Source organism: Zeugodacus cucurbitae, chromosome 5, assembly GCF_028554725.1.
Source record: "Zeugodacus cucurbitae isolate PBARC_wt_2022May chromosome 5, idZeuCucr1.2, whole genome shotgun sequence".
Classification (NCBI taxonomy): Eukaryota; Metazoa; Arthropoda; class Insecta; order Diptera; family Tephritidae; genus Zeugodacus; species Zeugodacus cucurbitae.
The window spans coordinates 69,421,285-69,439,373 of NC_071670.1; the positions used below are offsets into that span (position 1 = coordinate 69,421,285).

Here is an 18,089-nt window from a genome sequence, read left to right on the forward strand (position 1 = left end):
TTTTTATATTAATACATACCGATATCGTTTTTGTTCGGGTTGTAGAAGGCATTTACCACGGCTGGTTCCGTCGTCCATTTCTCCTTATCGACTGGCTGATGCAAGAGCTGTAAATTCTTATCTGAATCCCATTTCAGTATATTCAACACATTCTCCATGAAATTGTCGGGAATGATTGTGAGCTATGAGTAAAAAGTAAATAAATCAGTAACAAATTTAAGGCTATGAAAGATTATTTTTTTTTAAATAAACACCCTGCTGAAGTCATTTGTTTCACTATCGCATTTAATAAAAAGTGTTGTATGTACTCACAAACTCACATTTTCGTATTCTTTCTCAAGCTCTGTTGCATTATTGAGTATTTCCGGATAGCCGATGCGTTCGTTCATAGCGTTTGCCTTCTCTCTGGCCACCGCACGCGTCTCGTCGTCCATCCAGTGATTCTCCGTGAGTAACTCATTAAAAGCCTCCCTCAGTGTGTGTATCATTTCAAGCGCCGTATCCTTACTCTCTTGATTGAAGTTGTCGCGTATGAAGAGCGCTCCCACTGCCAAGCCTAGTTTCTTATTCGTCCATTCGACGCACTGCGACCAACGCATGCGCTCCGATTGTACGCCCAATAGTATTTTGCGAAACTCAATACGTTCGCGTTGATATTCGTCGATCATGTGCGCCATTATGGACATCACCAAACGCCAAATGACATAGTTGTGTAGTACACGACGATCGGCTGTCTCCAGTATTTTACCCATTTCCACGAGATATGGCATGGCATAACTGACCAGCACCTCATCTGGCAACAATTCGATATCTGGTCCAAGTACGGTTTTTAGAAAGATCGTCCAATTCAGTTGCGGCACTTGACGTTGCAACTCCGGCAAAGTGAGTTTCGTGTATATGGCGCTCGTGTCGTGGCGATCCGCTTCGGGCAGCGAAGCATTGACCAGTTTGATTTCGAATTGCAATACATCGTCCAGCTCTTGCGACGCTGTCGCGGGATCGGCTCCCAGTAGTATGGCGGTTTGTGTCATATATTTATGATAGGCCTTCAAATCATTTTCACTGCTCGGTTTCAGGTAGTAATCGCGTGATGGCAGCGCCAGCTGTAGTTGATCGATTTGTAAGATGTTAGCTGAAGAGTTCTTATCATCGGCGCCCACATAAAGCTCGACCAGCACCGGTTCACTATAATTACCCCGTATAAGTCCCATCAGCTGCTCGATGGTCATATTGGGTGGTTGCCAGTTCGGTGTTATCACCGGCCAACCGCCAAGCGACTGCAGCACCTCCTTTAAGCGACCCTCGCCAATTTTGCGAATTTGAGCTAAATGGTGGAAAGAATTGGAGAATAGTATATTTATACTTCTGCGTGAAATTAGCGAAACTGAGCTCCAATGAACTCCGCTACTTACGCAAATCCATACAGCTCTTATAGAACTGTTTGGCTTTGATTGTGGCTTTGTTATCGTCGTCCTTAATCGTTTCCTCTAGTACACCCTTCAACACCACTTGTTGTTCGTCGGACAAAACCTGTCGAATATTTGGAAAACACGCAGATATTTATGTTTAATGTGTGGATTTGTGTGGGCTATCTTAGCTGATTATTTCCAAAAATATTAAGAGCCCTATCGAATTTGGAGTGGGAGGTTCGGTTATAAGCCTAGACGTTTACTCACCTCGAATGTGCTTATCGAACTGCGATCTTCGGGAATGATATGTATCTTATTCCACGTGCCACATGCGAATTGGAAAAAGTTTGTACACGGATCCGCAGACGTATCCATGGCCGAAAGTAAAGAAGCGGCTAAAAATTAAAAAAAAATTAGGTAAATCAGTACCTCAAAGGATAGATTAGAAAATATTACTAATAGCAGTTTGGACCATGGTTAAAACAAGTCTGGTCGCAGTGGTTGAGTGAGTTGTTGCATAGTGAGCTTGCTTTTGTCCGTTAGTTTCATGAGTGGTCCTGCATGAATTTGATCACATTCGACAAACTTTCATCGAAAAAATGTATTTTTTTCGCATTCGTGGAGGATATGGAACCCAAATAATCTCCAAAAATAAGGTGACATTCTTGCATAAGGCCTATGTAGATTTCTTTCCCCAACAATGATTTAGACCTAGATTTTTTTCTGAAAGCTAAGTCGTTGAACCGTTACAATATGCATATAGACATTTCGTCGGCTCTCCTGAGCAGTTTTAAGTTCACAATATCATCGCAGGTTTACCACTTTGACCTTATTCTAAACTCTTTTCATTAATTTAGCACTACTTCAAGCATTTAATATATGGTAGTTTCGTTTCATTCTCCATTCTAATTTTAATAAATTTAATTGAATACGAAACTAATAATAATAATAAAATTGCAAAGTCTTAATGCAATCATACAATATTAATTGCAAAGTAAATTCCTTAAAAGCGTTTCTTTTATATTTATTTGTTCTTTTAATGTAATAAGTGCGGCAATATCTACGCATATCTTAGATGTAGGCGGCGTATATATCTATATCTGCATACCCAGTAGGGAAAAAGTGCCAGCTTCAGATAGGTTTGACAGTTTTTCCATGAGACAAACTGTCAAATTAAACGGTGTCAATCGACATAACCTTATACTTATGTCATAGTTCTTGGAAACCTTTTCAAGAAGAGTTGAAAATTCGCTAATCAATGAAGCCTTAGTAAATTAGCTTTTGGTGTCATCAGTCAATCTGAGACATCCGATCATTTGCTTCATAATTATGAAGTCATCGTACAAACAACGACAAGGGCCAAGGTCAATATTTTGCATGCTTATAATTTTTTTTAACTATTATGCCTAATTATTACAAATAAATTCGTTATTTACTGTACATTGTTAGCATAATATTGCCGAATTTCCACTGCTCCCTAGACTATAGAGACAGATTCGTTTCCCTACAGGGTATTCATGTAAGTTTATACCCAAACTAACAAGTATTTCATTGAGTATATACTATATATATCTACATATAACTGTAAATTTGTTTGTGAATAGCCTCTGCCAACACTTCCTTCTCTCACCAGCTTTTGAAATTTAAAACAATAAAACAAGGAAATACGCAAGTGTCGGTGTGTCTTTAATTCGAAAGAGGTCAGGGTAAATGGGTTGTGTTCGTTGTTGTTGTTCGCATGTGCAGCAGCGCTTCGTATATGTACAAGTACATAACGGTATATATGTATAAGGATATATTTACACACAAGCAACAACGCTAGCAGCAGAGTGCTGCTTTATGTTACTCATACGCCCAGTGGAGCAGCGGAACAATAAAGTACGAGTACGTGTGTGGATTGCAGCAATTTACGAACTACAACACAAGCAGATATGAGTGTGTGTTTGTCTGCATTTGTTTATCAAAAAGGCGAAGTATTTTTATTAGATTCATATGTGTGTGTGTGTAATTGCCCACTTGTCAGCATGAGAAACCGGCATTATGTGACTGCTGCGACGTTTGTATTTGTATATATGGTGTCCCGTTATCTTGCGCATCGTAAAGCAAAACGCTTGCGACAGGTACCACACAGTTCAGTTTTGTTTCTAAAGTTTTAAGTTAAGTTCTGAGTAACTTTATTAAAAGTGTGACTTTTCGTAGCCGTTTGTTGTAGTTGTTGCGCATATTTTCATATGCTAAAGTTGACAAGCAACAATTTTTTTGTACATTAATTATACATACATACATGCATGTGTAGGACTTTCAATTTAGGCAATCTGTGAGCATACAAGGGTAGCAAAGCAGAAATCTGAAAGCCTCAACACACACACTCACTCTCACACAGGCGATTTGCAGGCGTTTTTATGAGCAAATGGCACATTTTAACATGACAGTAACAGTCGTAGTCGCAACAGTAATAAAAACAACATGGCATGGCAACAACCTTTTGACAACAGCAATGACAGCGACAGCAACAACAACAACAACAATAACGAGCAACATTGACAACAATAGACCGAATCAGTGACAGTGACAACAACAGCCACTCAAAACCATGCACACACACACATACACACTCATTCATAACTGCATATACTATATGTGTGTGTGTGTGTTTGCATGTGTGCAATTGTCAAATAGGCCACTGGAGAGTTGCGCCGCGGCGGAAATTACATGTTTGTGCCACCAATCAAAATGGCTGGCAATGTCATGTTGGAACATATGAAATGCATTTTGAATTGGACGAGCATTTACCAGTTGTCAGCTCTCGCTGACTGGCTGACTGTTGGTGAGTGAGTGAGTGAGTGAGTGAGTTCTTACTTCAATTCTCTGTTTTCCATTCATTCTTGCTTGATGCACATGTACGGCCAGATAGGACCGTGAACAATGTGGCGATGATGAACATTGTTGACAACAAAGCTTGTCGTCGTTGTCATCGTTAACAATATTTGTCGTCACTTTGTTGCTATTTTGTTGTTGTTTCTTGTTTAAATTCCTGCTTATTTAATGCTTTTGTTGTTGTTTTTTTTGTGAATTACACATGTGTCGCCAAGTTGCCATTTTATTATTGTTAATAGCAAATGCCTTTTTCTGCTATTTTTCATGTTTATATTTTTCAAAATTCGCAACATTCTCTTGACAACAGTTTAGGATAATGTCACGTGCCTGTCATAATTTGTACAATGTTGCACATTTCTTTATTTCGCGTGTCTTTACCCCTGTTTTTGAAATTATTATTTCTTGTATACAAATGTCCTAGTAACAGTCCAAACATGGTTCATTTTAAAAATAATTATTTTTCTGACTTTCGTGTAAAACGAATTTAATACGTTACCTGTTCGTACGCAATCCTCCGTTAAACAAATATTTCGTTGAGGAAACTTTACATCTGTAAAATAGAAGAAAATATGTTAATTGTTAATTTAATAATTCAAATCGAATAAAATAAACAAGTAAGGAGGGGCTAGGTTCGGTTGTGACCGAACATTTTATACTCTCGCAATTTATTAATTTAACTTCATTAATATTATATAATACACAATTTTACCCACATATTCGTCATATATATGGTATAAAGTCCATTGAAAGTTGGAAACCCTAATATTAGGTTAGAAACATCGAGGTCCTCATGTTCGATATATGGGACCTTGAAAATCTATGGTCCGATTTCGGCGATTTTTAGAAAGGGGCTGCCACACTATAAATGCAGTATTTATGCAAAGTTCTGTTCCGATATCTTCATATATATAGAAAGTAGGCGTGGTTATGAACCGATTTGGCCTATTTTCACAACATATCATTGGGATGCAAGGAAACTATTACAAACCAAGTTTCATTGATATTGGTCGAGTAGTTTTGGAGATATGGGTTTTGACCCACATGTGGGCGGAGCCACACCCACTTTAAATTTTGTATACAAATTTGGGTGCAACCCTTCTGTACCATCTTTACAATGAAATTTAAGGTTTCTGGCAGTGGTCAGATTTTGCTCATTTTCGAAAGCAACCTTCCTATGGTGCCAAGAAATAAGTGTGCCAAGTTTCATCAAGATATCTTAATTTTTACTCAAGTTAAAGCTTGCACAGACAGATGGACAGACAAACATCCGGATTTGAACTCCACTCTTCACCCTGATCACTTCGGTATATATAACCCTATATTTAACTCTTTTAGTTTTGGGTGTTACAAACAACCGTTATGTGAAGAAAACTATAATACTCTCTTAGCAACTTTGTTGCGAGATTATAAAAAATAGTGACTAAAATTAATTATAATTTTATGAGTACATATATTGTTTATCTTACTGAACTTTGCTTGAGGAAGTGGTTTTTATAGAGTATATATATAGATAATGGAGAGGCGTGGAGATAGCAGTCATTCTTTCCTTTCATTCATTCTCATTAGATTATTCTTTGCGTCACAGTGTTTATAATATCGTTGTATTTCCCACACAATTTCCATATTATTGTCTTTTGAACAGTTATTTTGAAAATAAAAACTACAAATGGCGATATTTGGTATCAGCTGTGCTCAGAACACCATTCTTGTTGGACAATAAAACATATAAAATCTTTTTTTTCTAATACTAAATGAAAACTTGACTTAGGACGCAGCAAATTAAATAATATGGACATTTTGGGCAATACGAGGTGTGTTCGAATCTTAACGGGAATTTCCATTTTTTGAAAAAATATATTTTCTACATTAATGTTGTCTTCCAATCCTCGAAACACTTTTCAAACTCGATTTTTGTGATAGCCCTTGGCTCTTTCAGCGATTTTCGAATACTTGTAAAATTACGGCACTTCAGGGTTCTCTCTATTTTTGGAAATAGGGAAAATTTACACGGAGTCATGTCTGACGAATATAGGCCGAGGCATCGTTACAGCATTGTTTCAAGCTCATAAAAACAAGTTTAACCCTAACGGCTGCTACAGACGAAGTAAGCAATGAAAACAGTTGAAATTTTCGAATCGTACTTCAGGAGCATGCATTTTATATCAGCATAATAAAAAATAAAAGATAAACCAATTTTAACTTTTGGACAATTGAACATTTTAAAATTCCTGTTATTTTTTGAACACACCTAGAACATAAAAAAATCGAAACGAAAGCTTGACTTAGGACGCAGAAAAGTAATACTATGGAATTTATGTTCCGAAAATACCAATATCAGAACTGCAGCGTCATCTACCGGATTATAACTTAACAAAACAAAGATATCGAATGCTTAATGGTACAATGATACCCTTATATGCATACTTTTAGATCCTCTTACTTCTCTTACTACTTTCTGCAAAAATTTTGGAAAAGAGAGTAGCGTCTTTTACTCTTTACGAAACTCTTTAAAACTTTCTCAAGATTCTGGAAACCGAAAAAATAAATGTTTCTCATATAGTTTCATAACTGCGTTTTTTATAATTTTCTTTTCTTTCATTTCTTTTCTATTTGCCTAAAATTTTATTCGTAAAACTTATTTACCAAACTGGTGCACTCTCCATGCAAGGCCATTTTGCGAGCTTTCATGTTGATTTATACAAATTATTTGCTGACCAAACACTCACTCCCAACGGAGTAACCCCTGCTGTGATTACCAGTAAAGTAAATGGACACAATCTGGGCAATATATCCTAAAGGATTTAAATATTACGATGGCATTTTATGCGCTGTTTACATGCTCCTGGCAGAGAGAATGACATGCGAATGCACTTACAATGTATATTCCCGCACTCGTGCACGTGGACCATTATGTGATCGGGTGATGTGGCAAGTGACACCAATGGATATAAACGAGATTTTAATACTCTCTACATGAACAACAACAACGACAACCAGTTGTTGGCGATGAGCACATCAGCTCCGAGCTCATAACGTGCTGAAGGGACGGCAGGCAAGTAGCACAGCCGCATGACGCCACGGAGTCGGACAGGCATGTCAAAATGGTTTTTATATATTTATGCGTGAGTGTGGTTTGATAAGTCAGTGATGTTTTGAACAGCGCTGTTGTAATTGTTTTGGATGTGTCATTTAATTTATGTTCAAGGCTATGGTGGAGTTTGGAAAGAAGGAAAGTAAAATCTCAACAATCAAAATATTTTAATCGTAGAAATTGTCAATATATTAAAAAATCAAGTATTTCTTCAGTTTTCTGTTGTAAGCTTTCTACCACTAGTCATCGAAAATAGTGCAAAACTTCTGAAAGATCTGATAATATGTGGTGGGTAAAATTTAATTGTTATTTTTTTCATATTCGCCAGACTTGAATCCGTAGGACTATTTCCTAGTGCCAAAAATAAAGGGAGCTTTAAAGGACCATCGTTTAACAATCATACGAGAAATCGCTGAAAGCACCAAAGGCTATTCCAAAAATCGAGTTTGAGAAGTGTTTCGACGCTTGCAAAAAGCGCTGAATCTCATGAGGACTATTTTGAAGGCGACGATATTAATGTTGACGAATGAATAAATATAAAAAAAAACTAAAATTCCCGTAATTTTTTGAACACACCTCGTATGAGTGCAGGTCTCTTAGAAGACCAATAGTTGAAGGTATTTAGAGAGTTGAAGCAGAATTTGTAACTGAATACAATTTCTTAAAAAAAAAAGGTTATTTCAAAGGGTCACTTACTTAAAAAACCACCCTCGCAAAGTGGCGGTCAATCACAGCAGCCTGTAATATGAAGCAGTGTCCGTCACTGTAACTGTAGCGATTTTAAATTTGAACAAGTAAGGAAGGGCTAAGTTCGGGTGTAACCGAACATTTTATACTCTCGCAATTTATTAATTTAACTTAATTAATATTATATAATACACAATTTGACCCACATATTCGTCATATATATTGTATAAAGTCGATTGGAAGTAGGAAACCATAATATTAGATTAGAAGCACCGAGGTCCTGATGTGTGATATATGGGGCCTTGAAAACCTATGGTCCGATTTCGGCGATTTTTAGAAATGGGCTGCCACACTATAAATACAGTATTTGTGCAAAGTTTTGCACCGATATCTTCACTAGTGCTTACTTTATATGTTGTAAAGTAAACGATTCAGATCATCTTCTAAGTTCTGGTATATAGCAAGTAGGCGTGGTTGTGAAGCGATTTGGCCAATTTTCACAACATATTATTGGGAGGTAAGGAAACTATTACAAACCAAGTTTAATTAAAATCGGTCGAGTAGTTCCGGAGACATGGTTTTTGAAAAAATCTGAGTGCAGCTTTCATCTGCCATTTCTGATGTGAAATTTAGTGTTTCTGACGTATTTCGTTAGTGAGTTAACCCACTTTTAGTAATTTTCAACCTAACTTTTGTATGGGAGGTGGGCGTGGTTATGATCCGATTTCTTTCAGTTTTGGACTGTATTAGGAAGTGGCTAAAAAAAAACGACTGCAGAAAGTTTGGTTTATATGGCTCTATTGGTTTGCGAGATATGTACAAAAAACTTAGTAGGGGCGGGGCCACGCCCACTTCCCCAAAAAAATTACATCCAAATATGCCCCTTCATAGTGCGATCCTTCATACCAAATTTTATTTTCATAGCTTTATTTATGACTTAGTTATGGCACTTTATGTGTTTTCGGTTTTCGCCATTTTGTGGGCGTGGCAGTGGTCCGATTTTGCTCATTTTCGAAAGCAACCTTCCTATGGTGCCAAGAAATAAGTGTGCCAAGTTTCATCAAGATATCTTAATATTTACTCAAGTTACAGCTTGCACAGACGGACGGACGGACGGACAGACAGACATTCGGATTTGAACTCCACTCTTCACCCTGATCACTTTGGTATATATAACCCTATATCTAACTCGTTTAGTTTTGGGTGTTACAAACAACCGTTATGTGAACAAAACTATAATACTCTCTTTAGCAACATTTGTTGTGAGAGTATAAAAACTCACTTATGCTATGTCATATATATATAACGGTTGAGAATACAACCAAACTGAGGTGAGGCTATAACTTGTCGAAGGTGAGTTAATTGAATTGTTGTGCGCTACGACCTGTTGTGCCATCAATTGTGGCTGTTTACTCCTCTCGAGGGTATCGATGTAAACGATGTTGCTCATTGAAAATCGATAAATGAACCACACTTACCACCGCACCAACAATTTATCAATTTATTTGCTGCACTAATGGGCAACTAACGGTTCTATATGCACGCGTGAGTATGTGTGTTGATTGGTATATATGTAAATATGTATATACATATATTACAAATTGATCGGCACACTTCAACTCAAAGGCTCAACGGATATGAAAGTGGCATATTGAGTATGACGAAACACACACATCCACACATATGTAGTAAACCTATTTAAATGCTCCTGTGTGTGTGTGTGCGTGCGTGATTGGCTTTCGAGTATCGATGACTCTCTACAGTGACAACAGTTGAAGTGTGTTCGTGCGACGTGTGTTCCGCACATTAAAAGCAAATTAACTTCGTTTAAATTGTTCGAGCGTTAGCTGGGTGTATATTTAATTATGTGGAAGCATATGGAATTGGAAAAATTGCTGCGCAATAGTGAAAATGGTCAATTGCAAATTATTGCGATTTTTTTTTGTTGTACTGACTTTGTAAAATACTTCCATTGAAAACGGTTTAAAATATCTATTTTTGAATCGGAACATGTGGAAAAATTGTGCTAAATAGAATTTATCAATAAAACGATTTTAATGAAGAGTTTCATTTTATTACTGTTCACTTGGAACGATTTGAGTTCTACTTTCACTGCAGAGCTACATTTGGTCCTCACTGTCTATGTTAAGATAAATAAATTTCTTTTTCAGTTATTCTTTAGTATTCTTCTCAGTTTAAACACATAAACTAGAAAACTATACTAGAATAAGGGCTAAGTTCAACAGACTATATCGGCTTGGGAGAAGAAAGACTGCTTGAAAAAAATTCTTAAGGTCAAGAGTTGTGAATTCAGCTTCTCCCAAGTTCTAGCAAACGTTCTATCGACCATATTGGGTTTTGGCCTGAAATATCTAACAATGCCTTCCAGTCTGCTCTGTTTCAGCCTCGCACACCGGATATACGGTCAACTTCAACGCTTTTTACTACCGACTCTCTTGTCGAATACCTTCTCTAGGACGTCATCATCAGAGGTTGGATGAGCCCGTTGTTTGTCCGGATATGATAGTCGTCGTTAATACGTAAAGGCCCATACATCTTATAAAGAACTTTTCTCTCGAAGACACCAAGCGCCAGCCCATTAGGTTTTGACATCGTCCATGCTTCTGCGCCATACAGAAGAACGGCTACTATGAGCAACTTATAAAGTGTTAGTTTTGTCTGTCGAGAGAGAAGTCTACATTCTTATTGCCTATAGAGCCCGTAAAAAAGAGTTGGATTTCCAGGCTGGTCTATTAATGCTGTTGATGGCGGTGCCAAGATACACAAAGTCCATAACTGATTTGAAAACATAGTCCTCTGATACTTCCTGCTGGTAACCAGTATATATACTTCGTCTTGCCCTCTCTGGCATACCCACTTTTAAAGATTCCCTTTCTCTCAATTATGACAGCATTGTTCGATATTAATGCGGGAATATTTTCAGACGGTACAACAACAACTGAATTGATCATTGTATAACATAACCTAAATTTGTCCAGTTAATCGAAAAATAATCAGCGCCAATTTTAACATACCATTTTCTTATAAACAGATTTCTACAAGTTGTAAGTTATAATTGAGTTTTAAAAATAAACATATTTTATTTTTTGAATGTTTGCTGCTTAAAACCACAATAACTAATCAACATTTGCTCAGCATGCAGAAATACATATGTACATTTGCAATTGCTGTCAGCAACTTCTGTACTTCAAGAGCTCATTGCAAAAGACATTAACGAAGATACAAAGGAAATGGAATTTCAGACGATTTTCCGGCAATGTTAACTAGTTATGTTTGGTCTCTCTTATACCCAGCGCTGCTTTGATCAAAGAGATTTTATAGCTTTTTAAACTAGCTTAAGAGAAAGCTGTAATATACTTTGCATGTGATCCACACAAAGATTCAAAGAAAACAAATCCTGTTCGCGCGAAACTTTACCAATTTCCGTTTTTGAGAGAGTGACAGACACTACTCTCTTATTGGTTGTCATTTGCAAATTTTGTGCGCGGACAATAGTTTAAGCCAAGAAAGGAAGTGGAGGAATTGAAAAAGGGGTTTCTGTGAGCACTTAAACCACGAAGCTTGATTGTAAGTCTTCGGGACTTCGAGCTGGGTCTATTTTATTATAATCCTTATTTACTGTTCTTGAGAGTTCCGTTAAACCCTACTAATAATAACCCGATATCAAGGGAGCTAGAAGCAATTTACCAAAGTACACACACACACATATATACAACTCTGTACATATGTATATGTATGTGTGTCTGAGCGTAATTATTAAATATCAGTATTTCGCATTGCGAACTGTTCGCAACGAGCGAGCTCACAACTTGGCTGTTTCTGTTTGCCTACCTGTTGGGCGCGTTCAACGCCTGTTGCATGTGCCGTCATCCATACGCCCTTGCGAGCAACACAAGCGCCAGCGCCAGCAAAAGCAGAAGCAGAAGCGGCAATAACAATGGAAGAAGGTGCGGATATTAAGTGTACGCTCCACTGGTTACCACAGTTGTCTATATGTTTAGACGTTCGCTGGGCTGGTTGATGGTCGCTTGCTCGCTTAGTTAGCTACTTGCACTTTGCATATGCATACAGTCGCGTGTATGAGTGAATGTATGTATGTGTGTGTGTGTGCTGGTTGTTATAGTTGAGGTTTGGTGATAAACAGATTTTGTAGCATATAATGGAATTGAGTTGAATGGAATGGAATAGAATAGAATAGAATGAAATGGAAAGGAGAGGAAAGGGATGGAATGCAATTACAACAAATTGAAACGTTTTTCGATTTTATTGAGCACTGACCCAGTTACTTCTACGACTGTCATCTATGTTTATTAGTGTTTATATATACATATATATAATATGTACAGAATATATGTAAATGTGTGTATTAGTGAAGCGCAATTTAAATGTTTTCAAGTGTGAAGATGCACAAAATAATGATAATATCGGTTAACGATGACCTTAGTTTACTGGTTTATATAGACCATTTGCAAACATTTGGCAGAGGAAGAGCTTTCGAGGCATATTCATATTTCTATAAATATGTACGAGGTGTGTTCAAAAAATAACGAGAATTATAAAATTAAAATTTGCACGACTTAGGAGATTGCAATTGTCATTTTTTGCTTTTATGTTGATCGATGTATATGTCCCTGTAGTACCACACTTCAAGGTTAGCCGTGTTTTTGTGATCTTCCCAATTTTTATTTGTAAGCAGCTCACACTTCGCTGCTTCTTCGGGAATTCTTGGCCAAAGACAATACTGTAACATTGCCTCAGCCTGCATATTTGCCAGACATGGCTCCTTGTGCCTTTTTACTATTTCCAAAAATGAACAGAACCTTAAAGTGCAGTCGTTCAACCAGCATACGAGAAATCGCTGAAAGAGCCAAAGGCTATCCCAAAAGTCGAGTTTGAGAAGTGTTTCGACGAATGAGAATTTTGAAGGCGACAACATTAACGACGAATTAATAATTTTTTTTTTTTTTTTTTTCAAAAAACGAAAATTCTGTCTATCCTGTTATTTTTTAGCACACTTCTTGAACATATTTCTTATAGGCCCCTAAACTCTAAGAAAATGTGTTTGTCGTTATCAGGAGATTCTTCTTTAGAGATTCTGTTCTTGAGAACATTGAATATGTTTGAAAGAGTTGCCAGCTGTTTTAAAATATATATTTTTTAATAGTAAATAAAAATCTTGCTTGGGAAATATGTTAATTAGAGTTACCATATTCTTAAAATATGAAAATGAAGCAAACAAAAAAAAAATATTTGAGAAAGCTATATGCTGAAAGAGTTTACGAACTGAGTTACAAGTAAATAAAAATATTTAAACAGCGGTAAATTAGTGCTGCCACCTACCTTAGTTAGTATTCAGAAATAGAATGTTCTTAAAATCGAAACATTAAATTTATGCCGAATGTCTTGATTGAAATAATGTTTTAATGCATGAAAATCTGTCGAAAAAGTATTTCGGTCACATCGTAGTGAGATTGCCAGTTTCATCTTAGGTCTTTACATAAATCTATAAAACTTGATATACTCGTTACCCCATGTATATATAGTTCATGAAAAATAAAAAAAACATGTTGATACCCTTTAATGCACACCAAAGTTATCTCCAAGCGATACATAAACCCAATAAAATGCTGTCTGTCATAAAATGGCTGTGATATATTCGAACATTATCGGTTTGATATCTATCACATACATTCTACGCATTTATTTTATGAACCTACGGACACATGCACGCAGGTAAACACGCATAAATATATACATACATATGTATATATATAGAAGCATATTTATCTTTGTTTTATTATGTTTTTATTATGGTGAATGTATATGGTTTATGATCGAAGACCGACGTGATATTCTGGCATTTGTTGGTGACATTTTTTTACAGATATATCGTGCATAGATTTGCGATTCATCTATATGTATGTCCAAACTCACTGATTACTCGCATTGATGGATGACCAACGCTGAAATGCCGACCAACGAGATAGTCCATAAATATGAAGAACTTTTTTCTGCACCTTTATTGTTGATAACTCAGTGCTTAAATCTATATTTATATGTATACATATTCAAATATATACTATAGTTATAGAGTGAGCGTGTGTACTCAGTTGTCTGCTATTTTTTATTAAGTATTGAATTGAATGGATTATGGGTTATTGAACTTTAAAATATGAAAAGCTTAATCACTCATATAACTTTTTCAGTATTTTGGTATTTGTGAAGAAGCCAGCTACTAAGCCGATAGCAGTTATTATAATAAGAATTTCGGTCAATACGGGAGATTTCTTATTGGAACTACAGCAAATTTTACTACAACTAACTAGACTACACTATATTTATAATATATATTTTTCCTTAAATTTAAGTTATTTCTTCATTTCATTAAAATCGGCATAAACTACACAGCAACCATAGCAGAAGCATAATCGATTTTTCCCAAAAATATTTTAGCCTCATAAAGTGCCATATTTTTAGAGGTTATAGACCTATGTGTAATGTTATAACTTCTAAATTATTAAATTCGAATGCAAACAATAGTCATGGAATTCTTTTTTAACTAAAAATCTCTACAGTTGAATGCACTGAAGTGAAAGAGTACAGAGCATACATGTCGTATACGTAACATTTATAAGCACGTCAAGTGTGGATACATTTGGCATGTGTGTTTGTTGTAAAAGTACTTGTTATTGTAAGCATAAACCAAAAAAAAAATGATATTATCTCATGCCACTCACCTTTGTGCTCCGCATCCTTACTACTGCTGCTGACGCTCACCGCCGTGCCTGCCATGGGCAGCGAGTGACAACTACGATTACTGCCCGCAAAATAGATCGCCAACGCGCCGATCGCAGCGCCGAGCACCGTGAAGGCCGCCGCCAAAATGAGCAAACGCCGCCGTTGCGTCGGCTCCTTGGTCAACCAATCGCTGTGCTGGTGCGGATGGTTGCGGTGGCTGAGATGCATCGGTGCTGTGGTGCTCTGATAGGGCGACGGTACGTTTCGCTGCAGAGCTGTGCGTGCCGCACCACTGCCGATGCCGGCGCCTAGGCCAGCACCCATATTCGCACCGCCCACGTCGCGTCCGCCGCCGCCGCCGCTGTCGCTGCCCAGATAGACGACCATGGGCAATTTGACGTGCGGTCCATTGTTGGCGGCGCTGTTGTTCAGGTTTCGGCTGTTCTGCTGCAGGCTCAAGAGTTTGTCGTCCGACAGTGCGGTTGTGGCGACGCCGCTGCTGTCCTCCAGCAGTGGTGAGTTGGCCGCTGTGGCACTGCTGTCGTCCATGCTGCTGCCGGTGCTCAGGCCGAAGATGTGCGGTGTGCGCAGATAACCGTTATTCAATAATTTGTTTGTGTCTGGCATAGCGCTGCCTCTGATTTGTTGGTGTGATGCGCAACAGCCGGCTGGCTGTAGTTGACTCTACTGTGACTTTTGCACACAATTCCTATATTTCACTACGTTGCGAGGCTTATTTTGGGGTTCTAATTATTTGGAACTGCGACAGCTGCGCTCATTGGTCGCTAATTATATATCTAAATCAGTGGTATCGGTGTGTCGAGGGGCCGCAGTTGCCTGTTATTTGTGATTAATCGAACGGGTGATTTATTACGTTTTGTCGGTTGTTTAGTTTACTCGTTTCTACAAATAAATATATTTATTCTAGGTGACAGCACGTAAACACATTATATTCGCTTTAATCTGTATATTTGTATATCTGGACTTTTGTTTACTATTTTTTCGGTGTATTTAAATTTCAAATTACTCTTAATTGTTTTACTCGCTTGCGTTTGTTATTCACTTTTCAGTTTATTTAATTAATTGTCTTAACTCGACAAACTCATTCATACATATTTAATATACATGTAAATACAACTAAGTAGATCGATTGATAGTTTCACATGCCAACTTTTGTTTGATTGAAAGCTTCAGTGAAAGCTCCTCTTAATTTTTACTTTTTATTCAATTTGTATTAATTGCATAAAGAGATCAATAGAACAGAACATCAGTGTTTAGAAGTAGCCAATCAGATTTCTGTTTAAATAATTTATAGATGCCGAATTGGAAAAAAATATATAAACAAGTAGGGAAAGGCTAAGTTCCGGTGCAACCGAACATTTTCTACTCTCGCAATTTATTGATATGTTTTTATTAAGATAACACACAATTTAACCCAATTTTAAAATCCTATAATTAGGTATACGAGAGCTGGGGGAAATTATGACCCGATTTCAACCATTTCTGGCACAGAGACACACTATTAGAAGAAAAATATTTCCTCTGAATTAAATTAAAATATCTGAGGGATATATCGACATTTTCTGTAAATTACCATGGGGCACTGAATTCTTTATATTCGACATTCGAGGCCTTCAAAAGTTATAGTCCGATTTCGACAAATTCCGATTTTCACAAGTGACGCCACAGATCATATACAGTATTTCTGTAAAGTTTTATTTCGCTATCTTCATTGGTTTCTTAAAAAGTAAAGGAATAAGATGGAGTTCAAAGTTGAGTTATATGGGAAGTTGTCGTGGTTGTGAACCGATTTTATTCATTTTCCACACGTGTCATCAAAGTGTCAAGAAAATATTATATGCCGAATTTTATTCGAATCGGTCGAGCAGTTCCTGAGATATAGTTTTTGACCCATAAGTGGGCGATGCCACGCCCATTTTCAATTTTGTAAAAAAAATCTGAAGCTTCCTTCTGCAATTTCTTCCGGATTTTGACTCGTCTCGTCACCCTGATCATTTTGATATATATAACCCTATATCTAACTCGTTTAGTTTTATGACTTACAAACAACCGTTATGTGAACAAAACTATAATACTCTCTTAGCAACTTTTGTTTCGAGAGTATAAATATGAAATCATCAAAATTTTTCATTTTATTTGCAAATAAGTCCAAAATTCTCATAAACACAAGAATGAACATTTAAAGCAATTTTTATTACTTTTGTGAATTACAAATTATTTTTGTTGGATAAGTGAAATCGTGCAAATTGTTTAGAACTTAATCATTGAAACAAAATAAACAAATGTTAACAAAGGCAGACTGAAAGTCTAAAAAAACAATGTTCGGGATTGATAAATGTATCGGAATACATTGAGATTAAAAACATATTTATTATAATTTAAATGCTTAAATCTTGAGTGCCTGCAGACACAACCAGCATCATCAGCTTACTAAATAATATTACAAATTTGTTTCTGTTTATTGTATAAGTCATTGCAAAATTTGATCTGTTCAAATAATTCAACATTCATTAATTGATTTCCCGCCCACAGTGTCCATTGGTGGCGTATTTGTAAACAATTTTTTATTAATTTTTATGAGCTGTAATAAATTTATTTTTATTGAAAAAGAAAAAACATTACGTCAGTTTGTAATTATATTTTGGCGCAGTTATTCGCATTTCTGACATTATGAAATTATGCCTTGTGTAAGAGCAAGAGCAATTTCTTTTTCAAATATTGTTGCTCACTTTATTTTCACACAGAAGGAAAAAAAAAACTATTAAACAAAATAAACGAATTTACTATTTATTGGCTCGCCATGTTTTATACCATTTTTCTCCTTTTCACTACATAATTCACTTCTTTTTTACCTAACGTTTTCCTTTGAATTTTCTTGTAGCTGACACAGCCATTTTAGTGCTTCGCAAGGTTGTGCAGATTGAACTTATTGTTGAAAGTTAGTTTTATGTGACAGCAACAAATTGCTTTTGTTAAAAAGGTGCTATTGTGACGTCAGATAACTTCATTTCAAATAATACTACGGTTCTATTGTACTATATTCTATCTGACTGTATACATATTCTTGTTGCTTAAATAATGCAATAAATAACTTATATTCGCAACATAATGGAAAAAAGCCCTCACATATTCGCAAAGTAAGGAAAAAATTCCAAAGGTATTTCACTTTCTGTCGCTTCCATAAGATATTCTACAATGATCAGGAAGAAGAGTGGACATCTTTTCGCTGAAATAGCAATAGCACT

At 36.5% G+C, this 18,089-nt stretch overlaps 1 protein-coding gene across 12 annotated transcripts in view; it reads right to left on the minus strand.

Moving 5' to 3' along the window:
- The window catches only part of Mmel1_3 (neprilysin-1), a 30,699-nt gene that overhangs the window by 1,497 nt on the left and 11,113 nt on the right, over positions 1–18,089 (minus strand). For 6 of the 12 annotated variants that reach the window (XM_011189571.3, XM_011189567.3, XM_011189565.3 and 3 more), the window contains exons 2-7: positions 14,823–15,726; positions 4,783–4,836; positions 1,677–1,804; positions 1,413–1,530; positions 321–1,324; positions 20–182 (exon numbers count right to left, since the gene is read on the minus strand). In XM_011189571.3, the coding sequence (XP_011187873.1) occupies positions 20–182; positions 321–1,324; positions 1,413–1,530; positions 1,677–1,804; positions 4,783–4,836; positions 14,823–15,450 (2,095 nt within the window). In that variant the 5' untranslated portion in view covers positions 15,451–15,726. Of the gene's footprint in view, positions 1–19; positions 183–320; positions 1,325–1,412; positions 1,531–1,676; positions 1,805–4,782; positions 4,837–14,822; positions 15,818–18,089 lie in introns of all 12 variants that reach the window. The other 6 variants (XM_054230781.1, XM_054230779.1, XM_011189568.3 and 3 more) reach the window with 2 other exon arrangements.